General features: G+C 49.0%; 2 protein-coding genes across 5 annotated transcripts; one reads left to right on the top strand and one right to left on the bottom strand.

The window, feature by feature from the left end:
* Positions 1–4,199: 4,199 nt before the first annotated feature.
* On the bottom strand, positions 4,200–15,811 carry ALKBH4 (alkB homolog 4, lysine demethylase). 2 transcript variants are annotated; one of them, XM_062614899.1, is made up of 4 exons: positions 15,802–15,811; positions 6,262–6,372; positions 5,433–5,630; positions 4,200–4,988 (listed from the first exon to the last, which is right to left on the bottom strand). In XM_062614899.1, exons 2-4 carry the CDS (start codon positions 6,361–6,363, stop codon positions 4,347–4,349), a joined length of 942 nt encoding a protein of 313 aa, XP_062470883.1. In that variant the 5' UTR covers positions 6,364–6,372; positions 15,802–15,811; the 3' UTR covers positions 4,200–4,346. The 2 variants fall into 2 exon arrangements, with proteins under 2 accessions (XP_062470883.1, XP_062470882.1); XM_062614898.1 differs by lacking the exon at positions 15,802–15,811 and having other exon boundaries at positions 6,262–6,405.
* LRWD1 (leucine rich repeats and WD repeat domain containing 1) lies at positions 6,416–22,488 on the top strand. Of its 3 annotated transcripts, XM_062614896.1 has the most exons (16): positions 6,416–6,441; positions 8,649–8,788; positions 10,827–11,061; positions 12,036–12,155; positions 13,575–13,727; positions 14,462–14,605; positions 15,237–15,578; positions 16,199–16,325; positions 16,556–16,665; positions 17,116–17,323; positions 18,793–18,865; positions 18,963–19,103; positions 19,770–19,867; positions 20,431–20,592; positions 21,236–21,363; positions 22,110–22,488. In XM_062614896.1, exons 2-16 carry the CDS (start codon positions 8,709–8,711, stop codon positions 22,248–22,250), a joined length of 2,262 nt encoding a protein of 753 aa, XP_062470880.1. In that variant the 5' UTR covers positions 6,416–6,441; positions 8,649–8,708; the 3' UTR covers positions 22,251–22,488. The 3 variants fall into 3 exon arrangements, with proteins under 3 accessions (XP_062470880.1, XP_062470881.1, XP_062470879.1); XM_062614897.1 differs by lacking the exon at positions 6,416–6,441 and having other exon boundaries at positions 8,297–8,788; positions 10,941–11,061; XM_062614895.1 differs by lacking the exon at positions 6,416–6,441 and having other exon boundaries at positions 8,297–8,788.
* The last annotated feature ends 17 nt before the right edge of the window (positions 22,489–22,505 follow it).

The raw sequence follows: 22,505 nt of genomic DNA, 5'->3' as shown, positions 1-22,505 counted from the left end.
ACCATCCCTGCTGTCCCAGCAGGGCTGGCAGCGTGCTGTGTCACGTCCAGGTTTGCCTGCTGGTGCCTGGCCATATCTATCCTGTGCTGTCACCTCTCTGTCATTCCTGGGATGTCCCAGGTTTTGAGTGGCTCTGTTCCTGCAGTGCCTGCACAGAGATGCATCTCACAAGGGCTGGAGACATGCATCAAGGATCTTCCCTGACACGTGTTAGCTTTCTGTACCAGCCTTGGGGCCAGGCTTGCTGTTGCCCTAATTCTCATCTCTCTTGGGCTGTGACTCTCTGGACCAGCTATTGCTTTGTTTGGGCCATTTCTGCAGTGAGGCTCATTGCAGGGACAGCCACTGTCTCACTCCAGAGCCTGCAGTCCTCCTTCAGACTTCTTTTGCCCATCAGAAAAATGCCTCTGCAGGCTCCAGCACTGGAGGGCCCCTGCCCTAAATCAGAGGAGGAGATGTTGAAAACAGGGGCACAGCCTTGCTTCGTATGGCTCCTGGGCACCTATCTTGCTGTAGGAGGTGACTCCTATCTCTCCCTTCCCTCATTAGCAAGAGTAGAGAGTCGGCAAGCCAGAGAGAGCGTGGGAGCTGGAGCAATACCTTTGCTGTGCTTAGAGGCAGATCTGCAGCTCCCTATTTTTAACCTTGCCCTGGGGCAGGCCTGGCTCTGTTGGTTCTGTGGCTGGGTGACTCGGGGAGGCTTTATGACCAGGGGAGATGGTTTACATGTTGGATTGGGGCTGACCCATGTGACGGATGAAAGTGATACCGAGCGAGAGCCACGGGTGGAGCATGCTCTGATACGTGCACTCAGATGCGTGCCAGTGTTTATAGAGAGCTGGTGGGGTGGGTGCAGCTGCAGAGCAAACATCCTTCCGTGCCCTAGCCCTGGGAATCCCAGCTTGGCACTGCACGGGTGCCTGGTGGGCTGTGGGACTGGGTGCTTGCACTTCGCATCCTGCTCTTTCCGTAGCTTTACATGGGATTTTGTGAAGTCTTTTCTCTTCTTTCCCTGCCTCAAAACAAACAAAAGGCCTTCCAGTTCCCCTGCTGCTGCAGCTTTGTTATCTGCTAAATCTTGTTGCGTCTGCTTTTAAGACAGCTTCCTCAATAACCCCCCTCCAAGCTGTAACCTCAGATCCAGATCCCAGCACAACTGGGCTGTGGGGTGGTTTTCTGGTTACCTTCCCCCAGGCTGTCTCCTCTGCACCCATTTCAAGCCAAGCTATTCCAGTAACTACTGACTGCCTGAATTTGGAAAGCGTTCCGTGAATCCCTGTGTGTGCCACCAGGAGCTTGCCTCCTGCCCAGGATTGTGACAAGGATGAGTGCCAAGTCATAGGAGAAAAAGAAAACCTCTATTTTTGCTTTGCCTGTACTTGTTTTATCTCTTCACAAACAGCCCTTAATGTAGAACAACCTGGATCTCAGTCGTTGTCCTGCTATGTGAGAGAAACTGGGTAAACCTGTGAAGTTTTATGCTTCTTGCTGATTTCAGGCTGACTTTTCTTGAAAGGCAGCTCAAGTCCTCCAGCATCCTCTATGGGTTAACTTGGGGTTTGCCTTTGTTTCACAAGAGCTTGCTCAGATATCATCCTTCTGCTTTTAACATACACAAGTAGATAACACTTGGGTGGTGCTTCCTTTTAATGAGGGCCTAGCTCTTGGTGTGCATTTTACAAGTGCTAATCTTGGTTAAAGAGATAAACAGCTGTAATAGGAATTCCTATAGCATGAATACCATTGCAGCTTGTCTTACATGAACAATACTAGCCAAAATACTCATCAAAATTAAGAGCTAAGACATACAAGGCAGAAGTTCTTTCCTGTGAGGGTGGTGAGGCACTGGCACAGGGTGCCCAGAGAAATGGTGAATGCTCCATCCCTGGCAGTGTTCAAGGCCAGGTTGGACAGAGCCTTGGGTAACATGGTCTAGGGTGAGGTGTCCTTGCCCATGGCAGGAGTTGGAACTGGATGATCTTAAGGTCCCTTCCAACCCAAACCATTCTATGATTCTACAGATGGATGGGTGTGTAACTGCATTTTGATCTAAGATGATGCCCAAGAGGCTGTTTAACAGGTGAAGAATGTCAAAAGATAGACACGTCAATGGCTGTCTGGTGACTAGATCAGGTTTTGGACTTCAGAGATATTTGGACAAAGCCCTCAGGTTTTGACTCAGTAGTTAGTTATTTTCATCTTTTCAAATGTGAGATATCAACTCAGAAGAGCTGGAATACTCTGGCAGGAACAGCAGCTTCCTCTATTGTTTGTTTGAGGCAGAAAAGTTCAGCTAACAAATGCAGAGCACAGCATGAACCAATATTGTGTATCTTCTTATTGTGGCACTCTGATTCATCAGAATCATCATCTGCTTTCACTGCAGAGAGAATGAAACAGCAGGTACATGCACAGGAAGTATTTTAACAGGCTGAGAGCACAATATAGATCTAAAAGGGAGCTTTGGAAGTAAGGGCCAAACATTAATGGGAATTACTTGATTGCTGGTGTTTGAGCGAAGAGCAGGCTGATGGAGTGGCTCAGGACTTGAGCTCAATGCTTGGTTCAGCTCCAAAAGCCTGCCCTGGGTTTCGTCCTGTCATGTGGCATTGTGCTGAGCTCCAGCAGGCTGAATATCCTCTGCTGATTGTCCTCCTATGTGGCTGAAGGTCCTCTGCTCTGCCAGCAGCTGCAGGTGCTGGCCTGGGGACATCACGCTCTCTATGGCTGCTGAGCCCTGTGGACATCACCCTGCTGGAAAAAGGTTAGGAACTGTGTGAGCACAAGGCCCTGCTTTCGGGAGTGAGCTGGGGAGGTTGCAGCATAGGAGGAATCCCCTAGGATAAAGCTCGCTGTGAGCAAGCGTGGCCTGCCTGTCATGTGCTGGCTGGCTGTGTGATGGATTTCTGTTGGAGAGGCCACGCTGGGACTGCTGAAGTGGCTGCTGGAGCACGCAGGTAGCCGGACTAGATGGAGGTTTGGGATTTGGGATTGCCTGTGGGAGCCCTGCTCACGGGTCCCTGTTGGAATTACTGCCCTGCTGGCGTCTACCATGTTTAAATACCGGGCTTAACTGGAAGTGGTTCACTGCAGCCAAAAAGGACTGTGGTTGTATCTGTTAGCTTAAACTGATAAAATATGTCCTGATTCACCCAACTGACCCTTAGTAACTGTTTTGTTGGGTGAGGAGCTCCATCCCTGGCGCTGTCAGCAGTACATTGCTGTATAGTAAAACCTCTGTGCTGTGCTAGGTAGGGACACTGATATCAATGTAAAAATGTATCCCCTTTCTTTACTGACTGAAACCAGGAAGCACTGTGAAGTGTTTCACTGCTGTAGGTGTGACTGCGCCGAATGGTTCTGATCACACAACTGTGTTTATTAAAGGATCACACTTCTTCCATGGCACAACTTCATTTTCAAGAGCACAGGAGTTTGCACAGAGCAAACAGATGGCCTCAAATGAGCTTCTGCTGCAAATGGCTTCTTGGGTCTTAGGTACAAGGCATGATTCAAACCTGACTGCTGGAGGTGCCAGGAAAAAGGATGAGAGCCGCCAGTGCTGCAGTCTGTTGCCCAGCTTATTCCCAAAATCAGGCTCTGGCTACTGAGAGCTGACAGCGGGGTTCAGAGATGAGAAATGGTCAGAAAATAACACAGTCTGTGCAGGTCTTTGCTCTGAACAACGTCCAAGCTGCAGAAGAGTCAGCATCGGCCCTCTGCAAATGCTGCTCTATGGTCCCAAAAGATATGGGTCACACACAGTATATATGATTAACCCTCCCTGTTAAAGCATGAATCTTCAACAAAGGATAATTACTTTAATTAGTTCCCAGGACTATCTGTGAGAGATGCTTACCCTCCTCCCCTGGAGAGTGGATCTCTAAAGGACCTACCTGAAGTGGGTTAGGAGGTAGTTGTGTCCCCACAGCACAGTACAACGCTAAAAGGAATGTGACAGGATCAGCTACGGGCCAGGAAAGGTTAAAATCTGCCGCAGGGTGTGAGCTCAGCCTGTGCTGTTTGATACTCCACTCAGTTTAATGATTCTAAGTTTCTTCCATTGTTACATTGAAGTATTTAAGCTCTGGCCCTTTGCTTTTTGCACTTTGTTACAATACAGCGAGTGAATACAACACCTCAGGCCTGACTTTCTCCTGATGCCCAGGTCAGCCTTGGGAGGAACAAGCAGCTCGCCCTTTTCTTGCACACTCTTTATTTCTGCTTCTTATCAAAAAATAAGCTCATTTGAGCGTATCTTTGTACACACACCTTGGGAATAACCACTTGTACAGCTTATCTTCCATACTCCTTAACAAAAGGCAACTCCGGCTGCTTCTCGCTGCTCACACCGGCCTGCCTTGAAAGGAAAGAGCTATTCCAAGCAGTTCTTTACCCAGTTCCTCGTGCCTTCCCCCTGCACTGAACTCCTCAGACAGCTCTCGGAACGTGACACAGATGCGGCGGCGCTGGATGTGCCTGCGGTGGATGGCGTGCTTCCAGCGGTACCGTGCTTCGCCATAGAGCACCACCAGGCACCGCCGCGGCAAGGGAACGGCAACAGTCACCTCCCGGCTTGGAACGAGCCGTGGGGATAACGTGCAGTTGGGTCCCTCTTCGCCTGGGTTTTGGCACGGTGGCGTCTGTGTAAAAGATCCTGGGGGATTTAATTCCCCGTTTTCTTTGCTGGAAGTGGGAAATAATTGGATGCTGTCCTCTGAATCACAAGACATGGATAGCACGGTTTCTGAGAGCAGGTTTAAGCTCACCAGACGTTCTCCCCAAAGCCACCAGTCGTCAAAGTGGGGGTCGATGGCAGAACCTCTCTCTGGCATGTAGTCCAGGTTACATTGTTCAACAGGTAAGAAACCACCCAGCACAGAGCAGGCTTCCATTTGTGCCACAATCTTCTTGCTAAAGCTTGGCAAACCGGTAAAGCTGCCAGCCTTCAGCCTTTGTTTCTTGAAGTTCACTTTGGGACCATAGTCCTGTTGGAAAAGAGGGTGGGGGGAAAGCTACTGTTAAGGAAAAATCTAGGACAAGTCTTTCTGGAGAGGCTGCGATCCCTGCGGGGATCACGGTCAAGCCTTTGAGTCCTGTTCTCATCTCTTCCAGTGACCTGGTCACCAGGTTGCAAAAGGGCTCAGTGAAGCCACATTAATCTGGAATTAGATTTCCCACCTGTAAAGTCAAACCAAGCCACCCACTTCTTTGGCTTGGAGATCGTGTGAACTTTAATGCCTGAACATGCATAAAGATGCTGTTTATTGTAACTATCACGTATTTTTGCCATAAGTCGACTTTAATGACAAGTAATTCTTGCTTTCAAAGGAAAATCTTTAATGAAGCATCTAAAGCTGTTGGGGGTTCAGCTGAAAACAGCTTTCCCTTCCCAGAGGGACCTAAAATCAAACGTGCTGCTAAAGTCAGACCTGTTTCTTCCGGCCAGACTGTGACGGTTTCCAGTCATCCTGATCCATAAGTTCAACTATCTCAGACTCTTCATCTTCACTGATGAACTCCTCCATGAGGAGCACCCCTGGAAATGGAAATGCCCAGCCAGCGAATTCCGAGTGCTCGTTTCCTTTAGCTAGGCCCGTTGCTGGACAGTAAGTGAAATTATCTTCTCCCTGCAGAAGTAACAACACAGAAGAAAAACCATGGGGGAAAAACTTCTTGCCGTAAGGTATTTCTATATAAACGGTGCAGGATTCTTGCTGCTTTGGGGAACAACTCATCCCTGCTTCTTTTACAGCTGCAGCATCACTGCTGCTTGAACCATGGAATGGTTTGGGTTGGAACGGACCTTAAAGCTCCTCCAGTTCCAACCCCCTTGCCACGGGTAGGGACCCCATCCACTAGAGCAGCTTGCTCCAAGCCCCCGTGTCCAGCCTGGCCCTGGACCCTGCCGGGGATGTTGTGCCCCGCCACACCGATACCCGTTGAAGGAGGGAAGACACCGACAAGGACAGGGGCCCACGCCGCAGCGCTCCTTGCCGCAGGACACGCGGCTGAGGCCCGCGCTGTGCCTCCACCGCTGAACCCACCGGCCGGGCCCGCTTTGTCCCCAGCCCCTCGTTGTGCCCTGCGGGGCGGTGGTGATGGTGATGGTGATGGTGGTGGGGAGCAGAACCGGGCCCGGCCATGGCACGGGGGGGGGGGGGGGGATCCCCGCGGCCCCAGCCAGGCCCGGGGGGAACCCGCCGGGCGCCCCGGCCCCGCCCCGCCGCAAGCCCCGCCCCGCCGCCCCCTCCCCGGTACCTGTGGGGGCGGAGCGGCCTGCGCGGGCCCCTCGCAGAGCAGGCAGGAGCGGATCCCCTTGCAGCCGCAGCCGGGTCCCGCGCCTCCGCCCGCCGCCTCCATCCGCGCTGGCTGCGCTCCCCGGGGCACACACACACACACACACACACCCGGTTCTCCTCCCTCACGGCCAGCCCCAAAGTGAGGGGAGCGCGAGGGGCGGCGGGGCCGGGTGCAGGCCGCACGCCTGGTCGGTCGGTCCGGTGAGCTCGGGGGTGTGTGTGTGTGTGTGTGTTGGGGGGTGTGGGGGTGGACGCGGACTCGCTGTCCCAGCAGCCTCCGCGGCACCGAGCAGCAGTGCTGGGCCCGGCCGCGCCGCGGGGCATGCTGGGAGTTGTAGTCCGGCCGCGCACCAGGCTGTGGTGCCCGAGGGCCGCCGCCGGCCCCTTCGCCGCGGCCTCCGCGCTCGGGTTGGCCCTGCACGGCTCCGGTGTTGCCGCGGTGCGAGGGGCAGCGCCGGGGCCGCCGCACAGCCGCGGGGGGTGACAGGATGGCACCGCCGCCCCTGCCATCCCCAGCATGGCGGTGGGGATGCCGTGCAGCGGCCGGCACACCGGGCCCCCCCGGGGCAGAGCTCGGGCCGTAGCGGGTGGCTAAAAACCGAGCTCGCGTTCATCGCCGCGGGGTGCCTGGCCTGCACGGACATCGTGCCGCGGGACTGAGGGGCTGCTGTGGGGCAGGAGGGGGATGCTGCTGGTGGTGGTTCATGGCTGCGTTTGGTGATGTGCTCGTCAGGCCCCGGGGTAACTGAGTGTGCGGTCTGGTGTCACCCGTGGTGATGGCCTTGGGGGCTGCTCAGCCTGGAGAAGAGAAGCTGATGGAGACCTCAGAGCAGCTTCCAGTGTCTGAAGGGGCCTACAAGGATGCTGGAGAGGGGATCTTCATCGGGGACTGTAGGGATAGGACAAGGGGTGATGGGTTCAAACTGGAACAGAGGAAGTTCAGGCTGGGGATAAGGAGCAAGTTCTTCCCTGTGAGGGTGCTGAGGCGCTGGCACAGATTGCCCAGAGAAGCTGTGGCTGCCCCATCCCTGGCAGTGTTCAAGGCCAGGTTGGGCAGAGCCTTGGACAGCCTGGTCTAGTGTGAGGCATCCCTGCCCATGGCAGGGGTTGGAACTGGGTGATCTTAAGCTCCTTTCCAACCCAAACCGTTCTGTAATGATTCTATGGGGTGTGTTATGTTGTGGTGTTCCCTGCAGCTCTCCTGGTGTCACAGGTGACATGGTGGTGGCTGAGCTGTCAGTGGGGGCAGAAGAGGGTGATGGGGACATCCACTGTCATTGGTGTCAAGTTTATCTTGTGGATACTAGAGCTTAACTGGGTTTATTAGGTTCAGCAGGTGAAGGCCTGATCCTGTGGGTTGACTTTCAGTGACAGCTCTGTTGCTTGAAGGGTCAAATCCTCAACAGCGTTTTTCAGGCTCAATGCTCTTTATGCTGGTGTAAAACGTCCCATAGGTGAAGGATTGCTCTTGTTTGCAGGTGTTAACAAAGCAGTGCCCCATCGCTCATCAAACCCAGCGGTCCAGGTGCTGTAGGCTTGTTGTGATGCTGAAGTCAAGCCTAAGGACAGCTTAGTGTCCTGCGTGTTCCCCACCATTCACTGCAGTGGCATTTAGGCAGTGGTGAGACTAACTCAGAAAGACAGTAGCAAGCCTGGCCTTGGAGCTCTTCTTTCTTCCCTTCTCTTGGAATCTGTGTCAGAAAGAGCAGTAAGCCACGAGCCAGTAATTCCATGAAGCTCCTTTGGCTCCATCTACGTTGTTAGTCTAAATATCAGTGAGCTTGTGTGTGCCGTCCTGGCCACAGTGGTGCACAAAAACATCAGTTTACCAATAGCATTCACAGCGCTGTCGGGGTGGTTTTTGTTGGTGAGGAGATGATGTTAGTGATGGGTGGGTATTTACATTCCTGATAATTAATTCAGTTTTCCAGAATTTTAGGGAATTTAGGAAAGAGCCTATCCATATTGTCAGGGAGGCGTTCCTTCACAACAGGTGTATTTGCTCTTACTGTTGCTGTTTATTTGGAAGCCTGTTGGAGTTCTTGGAGCAGAGCCCTGTTGCTCAGGAGAGGTCCAAACAGGTAACAGGGAGACTGTCCTAGTTCCCAGTGCCATCACCCTGGGGACAGCTTTCATCTGCAGCAATTTCATAGCCAAGGGAGGGATTGTTGTCTTGGGAGCATGAGCCCAGTGTAACAACAACCTCTGCTATTTCCATTTCAACCAGGCCAAACAGGCGACTTCAAACACAGCAGTGAAGCCAGTAGCTAACCTCCTAACTTGCTTCTTTTTCCCCTCTTGGAGCCAGTTGAAAGGACTTCCTCTCATTCCTGTTTGTTTTACTAGGAAGGGGACAAGAAGAGATCCTACAGCTGACTGATTCCAGCAGTGGGGTGGAGATTAAAGATGTCAAAAATTACTACAGAACTTCTGTTGGAAAGAGCAGTTCCAAGATCCACGAGGCTCCGAAAGATCGAGACGCTGAAGTAAGTGCAGGCAGGCCCATGGAAAATTCCAGCTGAATCCAGCCTGGGCAATCCTTGTTTTGCCTTTCTTCCCCTAAGCATTTGCACAGAAGAGAGACAGTTACAAAGCACGGAGCAGGAGGTGGCATTCTCAGTGCAGGATCAGTGAGCCTAGTGCATTCACTAGCACTAGTGTATTCACGAGAGAGGGTACCACCTCTGTAAAACTGCTTAAGGCCAGATCCTGATTTCCAACCCTAAGATAGACTCCCTGTTCCCAAAACACTTGTCTTTGCTGGCAACTGCTTACTTGCAAGTAAGAGAATTTCTTCTGACCTGGATTTTAGAGGGATTTAAAAAGATTTCTGGTTTTATTTGCCCTCCCTTTTCCTCTCCCTCCATCCTTTTCCATCTCTTCTAAATCCAGTTATGTTAGTATCTCCGACATTGCGGAGAGGGAGAATAAGTAAACTCTGACACACTTAGAAACCACTAAAGCCAGTTTTGTTTCTCAGATCCTTAACAGAGGTCATTGAAAATATGTGTCTTTCCAAATGCTTAATACAGTGGAATTTTGCTTTTCCAAAACTGGTCAATCTGAGTGACTCAGCCAGTTTCTGGCTGGTGCCTTCGATGTTTTTGTCACTGATGTAAGAGTTTGGGGTTTCATGTAACTTTCTTTAAAGTTACTTATTTTGGTTTGTCTTGTGCTGAAATAATCACTTTTATAGAGAGAACCTCTGAAGTTTCTCTGAAGGGTGTAGGCTGCAGTGATCTGGGTAACAAAGTGATCTTGGGATGTGTGAAGCAGTGAATTTCCAGAGCATGGCTTTTTCCATGCAGCCTCCTAGCATGGTTTTGAAGGGATATATTTGAAGGGCCATTTGGGGAACACTGTGTTGAATTTCTCCCCAAAATGACATAGTTGTTGCACTCAGCTTTGCAGCCAGTTGAATTCTCTTCAGCCTTTCTTACCTGCTTTGCCTGTCTGCTTAGGCTTCTGAGATGGCAAGTGAAGGAGAAGTGGTTTTGCTTCCTGATTTTATTCACCTCATTTACCCACACTTCATTTGTGTTTAGAAGGCTTTTTTATTACTAATCATTAGAGATGGAGATTCTCTTTATTAAAGGAACTCAGACTTGTGTCCTCATGAGAGGTTTGCTGTTAGAACTAGAGGCTCCCTTTGGAACTCAGCTAAATGATCAAATCTAAATGACCTTTCTTTTAATGTGCATTTATCACTTTCTTACAGAGAAAGGATATTTTTTTCCCCTCACAAATATTGTACCACTTCCTTTCAGGACAAAATGCTTCTGTTTTGGTGGCAGCCTTGGGATTTTGATAGGTAGATTTCCATATTTGCCATTGGAAGTTTCCACAGCAAAATTCACTTCAGGAATGAATTGGAAGAAAGAAAAGAAATGGGAAAATCTCCCTTTTTTGTGAAGTTAGTTTCTTTGAAATCAGCCAAATGACTCTGCACTTGGCCTGAACTTAACTTCCAATGCAGGGATGAAAAGTGTTAAGCCAGATCAGCAAACTGATCCAATTGGATCCAATCTGTGTGAGTGTCAGCCTGAAGTCAGAGGGAGAATAGCTTTTGGAATCACCATGGTGTTCTGTTACTTACGCCAACTGCGGGATGGTGGTTTCTAAAGAACGAGTGTAATGATGAAACTACGCATTCTGTGGGCAGGGTGGAGGGATGGTGTAGTGAGGGTCTCGTATTGCCACAGTTTTGCTGAATTGATGTTGCAAAGGAATAAAATACCAGAATTCTGAGGTTTTTAGTAATTTTATCTATGATCAAGAACTTTTCCAGCGATTCCCTGCTCACAGCAGCTCTATTACCTGTCAGAGCTTTATCTGGGTAGCAGGTTAGTTGTACTGCAATACACTGGTAGGCTTGAGTCTCTGACAGGGGCTGTTAGCTCAGACACAGCATCTTTTCCATGTGTCTGTGCCTGCAGTCAAGAAAAAGCAGGTTCGATCACGTTTACCCAGTGAGTTGTGCTGGACTGAGAGGTGCAGATAGTTCATGGTCTCTTCTGCTTTCAGCCTGTCCAAGTTGCAGTTGAAGACTGGAGACTTAGACCCGCGTTTGTTTTCTCGGCTGAGGCATCTGCAGAAACTGGATCTCTCTGACAATTTACTGGACAAATTTCCCAACAGTCTAACCCTGCCTGATCTGCGTGTCCTAAACTGCAACAACAACAAACTGGAAGATGTAACTGCTCTGAAACAGTTCCCTCTGCTCGAGGAGCTGACCTACGAGAACAACGTGTACTTGACCGTGAGTTACCTCCTGTCCTTACAAAGCTAAGCATTAAGTAGAGGGGAAACAAACAGCAGTTACACCTAGTTCTTATATATTGTTCTTAGGCAGCAAGTGCTAGAGCATCTGAGAAGGCAACCAGTCTTTTTGAGGTACTTCGCTTGTCTGTGCCACTGTTTCCCAATCTGCAGAAGTGACTTGCCCAAAACCACTCAGATATTAAAATCTGGTTATCTTGAACTGATTCTCGAGGTTACAGTCCTGTCTTAGGTAGCTTATCAGGCAGGATATCTTATGCTCATGTGTGAAATACAGTAATGACTCTGTAGAAGCCTCCTTCTCAGGTGTTCGTTTTGGTACCACTTGTGCTCTGGAAGAGCAGACTTGGTCCTCTGCTGCTTGGTGATTAGCCTAGTTTGGGTTTTCTGATGTATCCGAAGAGGCTCTGCTGGCTGTACAGTTAAAAGCATTCAAAACTGTAGTTTTATTTGTGGTTTAAGCTGGTATCAGCCACCAGCCCCAGATGTTTGTTTGCTGTTGCATGCCCACAGAAGTATATGTGTGGCTGGATAAACTGGATTGGCGAACTGGTCTGACGTACAGCACACCTGACCCAAAGAAACCCTGCTGTGTCTTTGCTGTAGGCATCTGCCTTAGATGCTTGCTTAGCGTTGAAGGATGCAAAGAGGATACCCTGCATTGCACCCAGGCCGGAGCAGATGAGCCAGGTTACACTGCCACCACCTTGCGTTGGATGGTAGTACTGCATAAGCGTTAGGCACGTCTTTTGTTTGCCGTTTGAGATCCCAGCTCGTGGGAGAACGTTAATTTACGACTAAAAGGCTATATTCATGTCAGAAATGCTGAGGTGATCCTATGAAATAGCTTTTCCTGTCTAAATATATTCTTCTTATCCTTACCTGTATTTTAATAAAGGACTAAAGCTAAAGTAAGTACCATGTAACAACAGCTTTGGGGGCTTCTCTTTCTAGCTCAACGATGACTATAAAGTAATGTTCCTTTTGCAAAACCTTCGGCTACTCAATGGCAAAGATATCACCAAACTGGCAAAACATGTGAGGCATGTCAATAGTCGCAAGCTCACCAGCAAGGTAAGATGTGGTAGTTCTTAGTCTCTAAACACAGTAACTAAATACTGTGTTTTGGCATCCTCTGAACACAGCTCACAGTGCGGGCAGCCTAGGAATTGCTGCTTTCTCTGGTCACTGCTTGCATTTACTCTACCTGTTCTGTAGCCGACTTCTGCCTGCAGTTTAAACCACAGGAGCAGGGTCAACAAGGTCTGTGTCTGACCCTCTAGTTTTTCAGGTCACTCGAATCATCGTTCAGAAATGGGAGAAGCCTGGTGCTGACATAACAGCTGTATGCACCTCCCCATGTAATCTGTGTTATTGTCCTGGCCCCAGGAATGGGGAGCATAAAATCAAGCTCAAAAGAATCTTGTTTTTTTTTTTCCAGCATACACCAGGAACAAGGATTTGTTCTTTCTTCTTCATCTGTGCATGTTTGGAATCGTTTTTCACTCATTTACATACACAGTTTAGCTCCTGACAGATTGTCCCCATAAAGCACGCTGTGATCCTCAGCAAAACTGTTGTAGGATGAAAAAGGTTTGGGTTTTTTTTTTTGTGCAGTACTGCTCTTACTGTTTGATTTCTTGTTAGTTGATCTTGGTAATTCCTTCTATGTAGCAGTGGTGGAGAGGTTAAATACTGCACTGGAATAGCTTGTTGTGCTTCATGTTACCTGTGTAATACCTTGTATCTCAAAGGGTCTTGGTGAGGGCTGCTCAACCTCTTATCCTCCAGGCAACTGGGTATGGTTGGCTGGTTAACGAGACACAAAATGATCCCTGTGCTGTTAATTTTGTGCTGGTATCTGTGCCCCAGATACTGCTGCCTGCTGGTATTGCTCTGTCCCTGGCTCCCCAGTTCTTACTGCTGTGTCTAAATGTAAAATGTTAGGTCCAAATGCTTATGGATGGGTTACTACCCACCAGAAACTCTCAGGTGGGAAACTGTGCTGATAAGTGACATCTGAGTGATTGTGCTCATAGTTCAGAAACCTTTTGGAGCCAAGGTATCTTTATAAATGGGATTGACATGCACCAGTGCTGCTCATGCACACACTCGAGCTACAAGAAAAGTCAACCATCCCCATTATCTTGTGCCTGTTATAATAAATTAGTTACCTGTCAGGCACTCCCTGTTAGTAGGGCATGGTGTAAGAATGCTTAAGACCTTTTGCTACGGATCCAGAGGTATGAAATCAGGCATTGCTCTGGATCTGCTCTCTGCTTACCCACACTCAAGCTTGGCTCAGAGGAATTGGGTTTCTTCTTAGCTGAAGTCGTGGTTTGAACACTGTAAAACCAATGGAAGCAGTGCTATCACGCAGCTAGCGGAGCCTCAGCGTTGGCAACTTCTTAAATGCTTTTACAAGTACTCCCATGCTCTTCTGCTCTGGTTTTCTGTAGTGTTCTGATGACTAAACTCAGTCTTTCTGCCCAGGTTACTGCTCACTGGGAAAAATTCTTCCGTGACCAACTTCCTGAGAAGCACACAGCTGAGCAAGTGAAGTCCATCAAGAAGAAGTTCCTGAAGTCAGTCCAAACCAACGTAGTATGTGGGCCCAGCTCACTCAGTGAGTTCACCCGCTGGCGGGTAGGTGACGTTTCACTCACTTGCCCTCCTGTCCTTCAGGCAAGGACTCTGCCTGCTGATCCAGACTGGATTTGATTAAAATGCTGTATGGATTTGGGTGTCAGGGCTCTTGCAGATGGGGGGGGTGTGGGTGTGTGTGTGTGTCAGGTTTTCTGGTTTTCTTTGTTAAGCCGCTACAGAAGCGCTAGGTATGAATGTGCACCAAGCTGCAATAGCTGTCATTAAACCCTGTGTTTTAATTCATAAGCAGTAATGATACTTGTACTAATTAATGAGACTGCAGTTCCTTAGTACTTAATTATTTGCAAATAACTCTAAGGGCATCCTTTAGTCTTGATGGAAGCTGTATGAAAGGAGAAAAGGTAATGACAGAACTGTAGTTACTCCCAGTGGGGAAAGACACCATTTAGTTGTAACATATGTTTGAGTTGTATGTGCATACATACAGCTGAGCCGTCCATCTCTCCTTTGTCTTATTTCGTTGCTGTACTCTTGTTCTCACAAATGTGCACCCCGGATGTCCATGACAAAGTGAAGTTCTTGGGTCATGTAATATCAGCAAAGGACTTGGCCTGCCAGGCTGTCAGCTCCTCCATCACTTGTGAAAATCATGTAGAACAGCGAAAGCAGATATTAAGAGCTCAGCAAAGCAGCTCTCATTATGCAGTTTGTCTGCTGTTGCTGTGTGTCTTTTCACTGGGTTTTTTTTACATAGCCACATATTTGTTTCTAAGGTGAAAATGATTGCAGAAGAGTTTCTGGCATCCTCACTGGGTCTGGAGTCAAACTCAGATCCCGAACCAGAGGAAAAGATGGATGAGAATGAGGAAGAAGAAAGCTCAGAAAGCCCCAGGGAAGATGCAGAGGACAAGGGTCAGGTAGGTGATTTTTCAGGTTTGATTAACAATGTCCTTTTTATTTCCTGTGAATTCAGTAGCACTTGTCGGTTTACATTTATGACCTTTTGGTAACTGTAGGGGCAGCCTCAGGCTCCAGCCTGTTATTCAACAACTGAAGCTTGTTCTTTATAGCCAGATTGAACCTTTCCCACCAATGTGAAGGCCGAGTTGCTCTCCAAGAGGGGAAAGCTTCCATTCTCATAGGGTACCCAAAAGATTGCCTGAGTATAGTCCTACAGACTGCACCTCTCCTTTGAGGAAGGGGTATATTTAATTAGAGAACTGGGCTGATAACATGGCCACACTGTGTTAGTGCTCACCGTCTTTCAAATGGCTGCAGACTGAACCCAATGGGTCCATGGGCCAGATTTGGTTTTTCCACATTGTTTTTCAATCACAAGTGACTGGGACAAGGGAAGAGAGAAGTGATTTTTCATTAGCTTCTGCCTCTGGGAACCCTGCAGCTCTTGGCTTTCTGATTCTTGGAACCCAGTCTGTAACCATAGGAGGGTACTTGCAGTTGAATAATTAATATCTCTGACTTACAAATCATCTGCGCATCTTGGGGAAGCCAGAAACCTTCTGCACAAACTGACAACATGCCTTATAGGTCACAGTAACAGCCAGAAAGAGGAAAAGAAATCGCTCAAAAACGCACTCTCGCAAGAAGAGGTCCAAGCCCCAGGTGACCACCGAGAAGGAGGCTGTAGTTAATCCCAGAAAATCCAGTCTTGTGCAAGATGAGCCAGCTCCTGAGAAACCAAGAACATCGAACCAGCCAGCCAAAGAGGCGAGCCCTGAGCAGGAACCTGAAGAGACACCTAAGAACGGAGAGCAGTTGCCCAAGGGGCAAAGCAACAGAAGATCCAGCCAGCTGACAGGGGAACAGAAAAGCCAGGAGCAGGACAATGGAGTTGTTACCTTGACCCCAGTGAAGAACTCCAAGGGCAAGGTATGTTCATCAGCCTCCTTAGGACTGGCTTTTGGCCTCTTGGTTTAGTGGGAGGAGCTGCATTCAGATCTCATCCGAGCTCTGCACAGTTTGGAGCTCGTAACTGACCAGATATATTGTGAGTGACGGGTTTGGTTTCGGTTTTTGTTGGTTTAAATCTCTCAGAGGCATCAGGGAAGGCCCCCCCTGGACACAGTGAATCCCCTGCAGGGGATGGATGGACCAGCGCTCCGAGGTGGTGCACTGAAAGCCTGTTTCTAGAAACGGGACTGCCATGACTTGCGCTCAGGTCAAAGTGATGGCTGCATGGGGAAAGGTGTTTCCCCCTCAGCTCAGAGCAGTGGGGATATAAAGGTTTTTTCACATTTCTCTGCATCAGGAAATGGGGTTCGCTGCCAGGCTCTGCTGGGCACATCTTTTCTAAACAGTTGCTTGCTGGTTTAGGAGTCTGGAGCATTGCTGGCACCTCAGTCTCTCCTGTTCTCTGTAGCAGAGAAGGGCTGACCAGATCCTTCCCTTTAACTCAGGTTGCTGTGCTCAGTGGAGGGCTCTGTCCAGGCAGTCACAGGCAAAGCGCTGTCAGGGGAATGAATTTTCTAAATGTGGATGGTTTATTGTAGGAGGATGTCAGTGCAGAGCCATTGCATTTTCTTCAGTGTCACAGTAAAGGCAACAGCCGCGAGGATTTTAAAACGCAGCTCTGGTCCTGTGTCTTCGAGCCATTGCTAGACTCTGGAGCCAGGAAAGGTGAGCTCTTACAGAGGTTTGCAGGATTCCCAGAACCACCCGGCTCTGGAATCCCAGCGGACTCCATGCATTAGACCCCTGCTCCTTCAAGCTGTAGTCTCCATTGTCAGGAAGAGACTTGCTTACATACTTCTTTGACTTTGAAAACAGGAGACTGGGAGAGCACCAGGCAGTCTTCAGGTGTTATCCGTGAACCTGGGAACTTCTCACCTATTCTTTCCATCTTTCAGATCCCATTGTGAGCTCCTCCAGAACCGTGGCAACATGTGGAGGGGAATCTGTCTGCCTGATTGACTGTGAGACGGGGACAGTGCTGAAAAAGTATAAGGTGGCTGCAGAGGTACGTTGCAAGTGGGAGGAGTAAGCATTGACTGGAAATGTCATCATTTGTTATAATTACATACATGTATACATAATGTATGTTACAAAGAGTTCTGAAAGGGTTTCTAGCAGGTCTTAAAAGGATGAAGGTAGGTACTAAATTGCTTATCCTTTTAGCCTGGTTTGTTTTGGGTGTTTTTTTGTTAGCTTAGAAGATTAGTCTGCCTCTCTTTTCCTCACGCAGGCACACGTGTGTGTTCTGCTAAGACTGCTTGACAGCACAGAGGATTAAACATCCTGTGTCAACAGTTTGTACTCTTCTGAGGGCAGCTTTGAGCTTCAGTGCCCCACCTCCAATAGTCCTGTCATTTCACCTCCATAGCTCTCAGATGGTTGTCTTATCTCTGAGCTGACAGCTCTCCTCCTGGCTCTGATCTTTCCCTCTGCTCAAGGTTTCTTTCTGTCCTAGGAGTTTTTCAGTGTTGCGTGGACAACCGTTACGATGGTCATCAGCGACAGCAGGAAGAAATCTCATAATATCTTGGCTGCTGCTGGGAGGAGAGGGATTGTCAAACTGATCCATGTGGCAGCTGACTTCTGCTACGGAGAGATAAAGGCTCATAAAAAGCCCATTGCTACTGTCTGCTTCAGCCCAACTCGAGAAACTCACCTCTTCAGTAAGTCTGGATCAGAATCTCTTTAGTTTTAGTACCTAATGTAGAAAAGGCTGGGCGTCCTTAACAAGGGGAACTGGCAGCAGTGCAAACAGGGACTGCACATGCATAGAAAAAGCATGGCCAGACATGTATTGTTAGTCTCATATGAGAGTAATCTACAGAAGGTACAGACTGTTTCAGCCACAGAGCCTGACCCTTTAGCTGAGGTGCAGCAGCTCCTGTTTCTCTCTCAGGGTGGCCGTCACGAACAAGCCCAGCAGCGGCCCCGTTCCGCAGGGATGAGTAAGAAGAATGAGAGCCAGGGCAGGCTGCTGGGGGCCAGGTAGCGGGTGGTCAGGGCTCTCAGCAGCACAGCAACAGGGGCAAGCAGTGTACAATGGGCTGTTAGGGTTCATTTTTTCCAATGAGCAAAATTATGCACTTAAGTAAGTGCTTTTGGATGAATGACAGGGGTTTGGAGTTCTGTACCTTGTCAGACCTCTTTTTTTCTACACTATTTAGCCTGATGTAGAAGAGAGCTTTGCCACAGTAGGGCCCACAGAGGCTGAAGTTACGGACTGGTAGGACACGAACTATTATACTACAGATTGCAGCTGCATTGTCAGGCCTGTAAAGTAATTTGTTAGAGCCCTTCAAACTGCACCCCACAGCACATTGTTCCTCTGGCCTACAATTACTCACATCCTGGAGTGGTTAGAGTGCTACATGAGCCATTAACAGTGGGATTTTTCTGAAACACAGGTAGCTGTAGTGGATAATTCCCAGAAGCAGCTCAAGAGTGCAAAAAGCAGAAGCCCAGGAGGATAAGGAGGTGGATAGCACATCTGTACATCCGAGTGGACAGCTTGTTGCATTGCATAGAAACATTCATAGTAATGAAGTGAGAGTCTTTGCGTGCCTGTCTGGGGATGGGACACTGCCTTCTGATCAGGATCCAGATTACTCTGTGTAACCTGTTAGGATTGTTTCTGCTAGCAGTGTATCAGTTTGGTGACAAAGACATGAAGGGTCTTTCACACTTTACATCAATGCCTAAGTTTCCCCGTGGGAGCTACTGTGGATGTGACCACAGTAAGCCATGGATGCATGGGATGAAGTGGCGTGTGCCTGAGAGGGGAGGTTAGGGCTTAGATTCCCCATGGCCCCCAGAAACATGAGCTGAAAGGGGCTCATGAATGACCTTATGAAGCCACAACTTAATAGTGGACACCAGGAAACAAACTTTCTTTTATCTGCTCCTCTTAGAGCACAGGATAAGAATGCAAATTCCTGACCATGCTGTTTGACAGTGTCTGTGACGTGGTGTTGAGCCAGGAGCCTCAGTGACTGCTGCTGTGCCTTAATGAGCTCTCTGATGCCCCAGGCTTAGCGTGTTACAGCCTCTGTGGCACGGGTAGAATTGCCAGCTAGCACGAGAAGAGCTAGATGAGCAGCGGTGTCACTACCTGCTTCTCTTCTGTGTCCCACAGCTGCATCCTATGACAAGCGAATTGCACTCTGGGATATTGGGATTCCAGACTCTGACTACAATTTCAAAGCAAGGTAAAGGTTCAAAAACCAGACGTGGCCAGCCCAGGAGCCTTTAACTATCGCAGCGCCACGTAACTGCTTGCTCTCTTTTCTTCTTCTTTCTTTTTAGCCAGCTGCTGGTGCTGGAAGTGCTCTCTATTCCCTTACGGATTGCCCTCGTCCCCAGCTGCCCGGATCAGTACCTGCTGGCTGGCTGTGAAGGTGGCTGTTTTGCCTGGAATATAAAATTGGATAAGAAACAAAAAAACAGGTGAGATCCCAAAGTTGGGGGCATGTATTTGCTTTCCTTATCATCAAAAAGAGCTTGTCCTAGCAAAGGCTTTATTTCTGACTGAGGAGACCTGAGCAAGAAAAAGCAGCATGTCCTACCCAATTTAAAACATCCCTTCCCACAGAGGCAAGAAAAAAATACTAGCATAATGCTAAAGGAGTGTTCAAAGCTGGCAGCCCTGAGCGTGTATCACTGCTCCAGTCTAGAAGGGTTGCAGGAAGGCTGACAGGACTGGAATGCAATACCCTAAAACTGAAGGGCGTGGATCTTGATGCAGTGTAACAGAGCGTAAAGTCTTGGCTCTAGTTCCAGTCTCCCATAAGGCCAATCCTGCTGCTGGTGCAGGAGGTTACCCAGGGAAGGGCACTCTATGGGAGCACAGGAAGAAATGACGACAGCAAAGCAAGTTGAGTCATGCCCTGCTGTCATACCCTAATCCTGAGGTCTGCACAAACAGATGGAGTAAACCAGCAGTCTCTTAAGCAAAAGGGCTGCATTCATTAACCCAGGTGGCCAAAGGCATAATTCCAAGTGGGAAATGATCTGGATTTGGCAAGAGACTTACTAACACATCCCATTACTGTGTGCCCATCCACTGCTCCCCATCCAGGCCTCGACTCATTTCACCCTTGCCTCTATTTCTAGGCCTTTTGATGCCACGTTCCAGTTTCCTGATGAGGATGGAAGCATGACAACATTGCACAGGGTTGATGGTTTGGCTTTTCTGAATGATGATGTTGTGGGTGAGTATAAACACAATAGCCCAGTCCAGAAAAAAGGGCACCTTAGCACATGGCAGGCTGAATGGGGTGCAGCTCCCTTTTCTTCAGTTTGCTGGGGGGTACAGAATGGAGCTGCCTCCCAGAGTCACTTATCTTTCCCTAAACTGTGGGCTAGAGGTGCACAGACACGTCTGGGCAGGACTACCAATGGGGATGGCCCCATCCCCAAAGCATGTTTGGCCAAGTAAGGGCAAAGGGGAAGGGAGAAAGGCTGGTGGCAGCAGTATGTGTTTGTAGGGCAACTGGGGGTTCCCACATCTGGGAGAGTGCTTAAAAGCATGGCCTGGGCCTTTCTGAACAGCTAATGCTTGTTCTGCAGTTCAGGAATGTATTGTGGGATTGAAAATCCCTCTGCAGCCTCCAGTTACCCTGAAATGAGGTAAAAGAGGTGGAAAGAGTTGCCGCTGATATCAGGTCCCACATCTTAAAGCCACCTTCTGGATGAACCACCTTCCCCAGCAACCAGCCTTCATCTTGAGGTTTCCCGTGTCACTGACACAGCCTCTCCCATCTTTCTTCCCTAGTTTCCAAGAGCTCTAAACCAGGATGCATATACTTATGGAGCTGGAGTCGGTCTTTTGACACAAAGGGGAAGGGATGCCAACGAACCACAGCTGCAGTTATTCTGGCTGAGCTCGAGTGGTCCACGACAGACATGTCCTACCTGACACTCAGCACCTGCCCAGGTAGGCAGTGCTCTTCCTCACTCACTGTGGCAGGGATGCTGCACGGATGGAGATTGACTTGGACCAGTGGCCTGGGGAAGCCTGGAGCTGGATTTCAGTCTCCATCAGCCTGGTCTCCACTCTGCTACCAAGAGCCCCGACTTGTAATGTAGCTGCAGCAGCTGTGTATAAATAACATCAGGAATAACTAATTATAGCTCTATCATCTGCCATCCAAGGGAACCACCGAGGCATTGATCAGTGACATGGTCTCCATTGTACAGGGCTTCAGAGCACATAGAGCTGATGGCCTGGCCCTTTAGTGTAGCTGGAGCCATTTTAACATCTCAAGGAAGGGGCAGGACCCACGAGGGGCAGCTGGCTTTTGAGACTAACAGGGAATAGACCAAAAAAAGTCTAAAAAAGGTCAGAAGAAATCCCCTAGTGTTTCTCACTAGCTTCTCTCTACTAGAGCTTGAGAACTGATTTAGCCTTAGGTGAAATGAGCTTTCAGAGCAAGGTCAATTAGCGTATTTGTGCTGTATTATGCTGAAATACCACATCCTCTGTTGGGATCCTGCAGCACTGGCTTGAGTTCTGCATTACAGGAAAGTGGATCCTTAATTCCAGACTTGTTTCCCATCTTCTTCTTTTGGTCCTGCAGCAAAAAACTACGTGTTCTGTGGCGATGAGAAGGGAAGCGTGTGGATGTACAACCTCTCAAGCTACACCAAGGCATGGAGCTCTGCAAAGGGGAAACGCTCCCCACTGCAGAAGATCCCTCCTGCACAGGTAGGTCTCCCTTCTGCCTCAGTGCAGCAGGGAGCAGATTCACACCAGAACATACCTGCTGTTGTCTATACCCGACTCTCGCACACCATTAAAAGTAACCTCTAGAGCATGACCAAGGCCATCTTTCAACTCTCACACAAACCCAGCTGTGACAGGAATTAGGAGCTGTAAAGCAGCTCTGCATTCTGCAGGAGCGAGCAAGTGTTCCTAGCTGAAGGGCCCTCTCAAAGCTGGTGGTTAAACTGGAGAGCCTGATGATACACTTGTGGAGACACCACTTCCCTGCTGGGTTGAGGGGATGGAAGCCAAAGGGAAACCAGAGTTCTTCCTGGTGGAGAAAAGGGCTCATGCACTTTTTTCCTGCTGGACACATCCCTGGCCTTCAGGGATAGCTCTGTCTTGGGCAATGACCGAGCGTCTTGAAAGGACAATCCCCCATACTCTCATATCAGAAGCGGGTGTTGAGCTGCACTAGATGCAGGTATGGAGTGACCCAGTGTTCCAAGAGCTTTTTGCAAGTGCATGCCCGAGGCAGCACTTTCTCCTTTCTGATCAAGTCCATGTGGTTTGGAGGAGCTGCACCACCTCCCTCAGAAAGGGCAAGAGCCTTTCATTCAGCCTCCCTGGGTGGGCAGGGAACCAGACTCCATACAGACCCAGCTGTCAATTAACACTAACTAACATCCTCCCACCTTCAGAGACAGCACCAGCAGCCCTTGCCTATCCAAACTCTCTTCTCCTCCTAGATTCTCCAGTGGCCAGAGCTGCGAGCAAACGGGGAGCAGCTGACTGAAGTCCTAGTAAACAACGTGGTCTCAGACCCCACTTTTACTTACCTTGTTGTCCTAACTAGTGTGAACATAACAGCAATTTGGAAGAAGTCATAGTTCCTTGTCCCCCAGTTTCATGCCTGTGCTTTGAATTAGTGCAGTATTAGTGACTGTTACCCATGTAACCATCACGTTTTTTAGACCCGCTGTTATGTGCAAGAGACAAAACACCAAGAGGAGTTTGTTAAACTCATCCTGTCATTGTAAACACCCAGTTTCTTTTACTGTAAGTTTTCCACAATTGGTGCAATTGTTTTATATAGAAATGACACTTAATAAAACAAAACCCCTCTTGCTGGCACTGCTTGGACT

This window comes from Pezoporus occidentalis, unplaced genomic scaffold (genome assembly GCF_034315485.1).
Source record: "Pezoporus occidentalis ecotype Australia unplaced genomic scaffold, CSIRO_AGI_Poc_V1 ctg179, whole genome shotgun sequence".
Classification (NCBI taxonomy): Eukaryota; Metazoa; Chordata; class Aves; order Psittaciformes; family Psittacidae; genus Pezoporus; species Pezoporus occidentalis.
The sequence above is the reverse complement of the archived record's forward strand: the minus strand, read 5'-3'. Positions and strand labels throughout refer to the sequence as shown.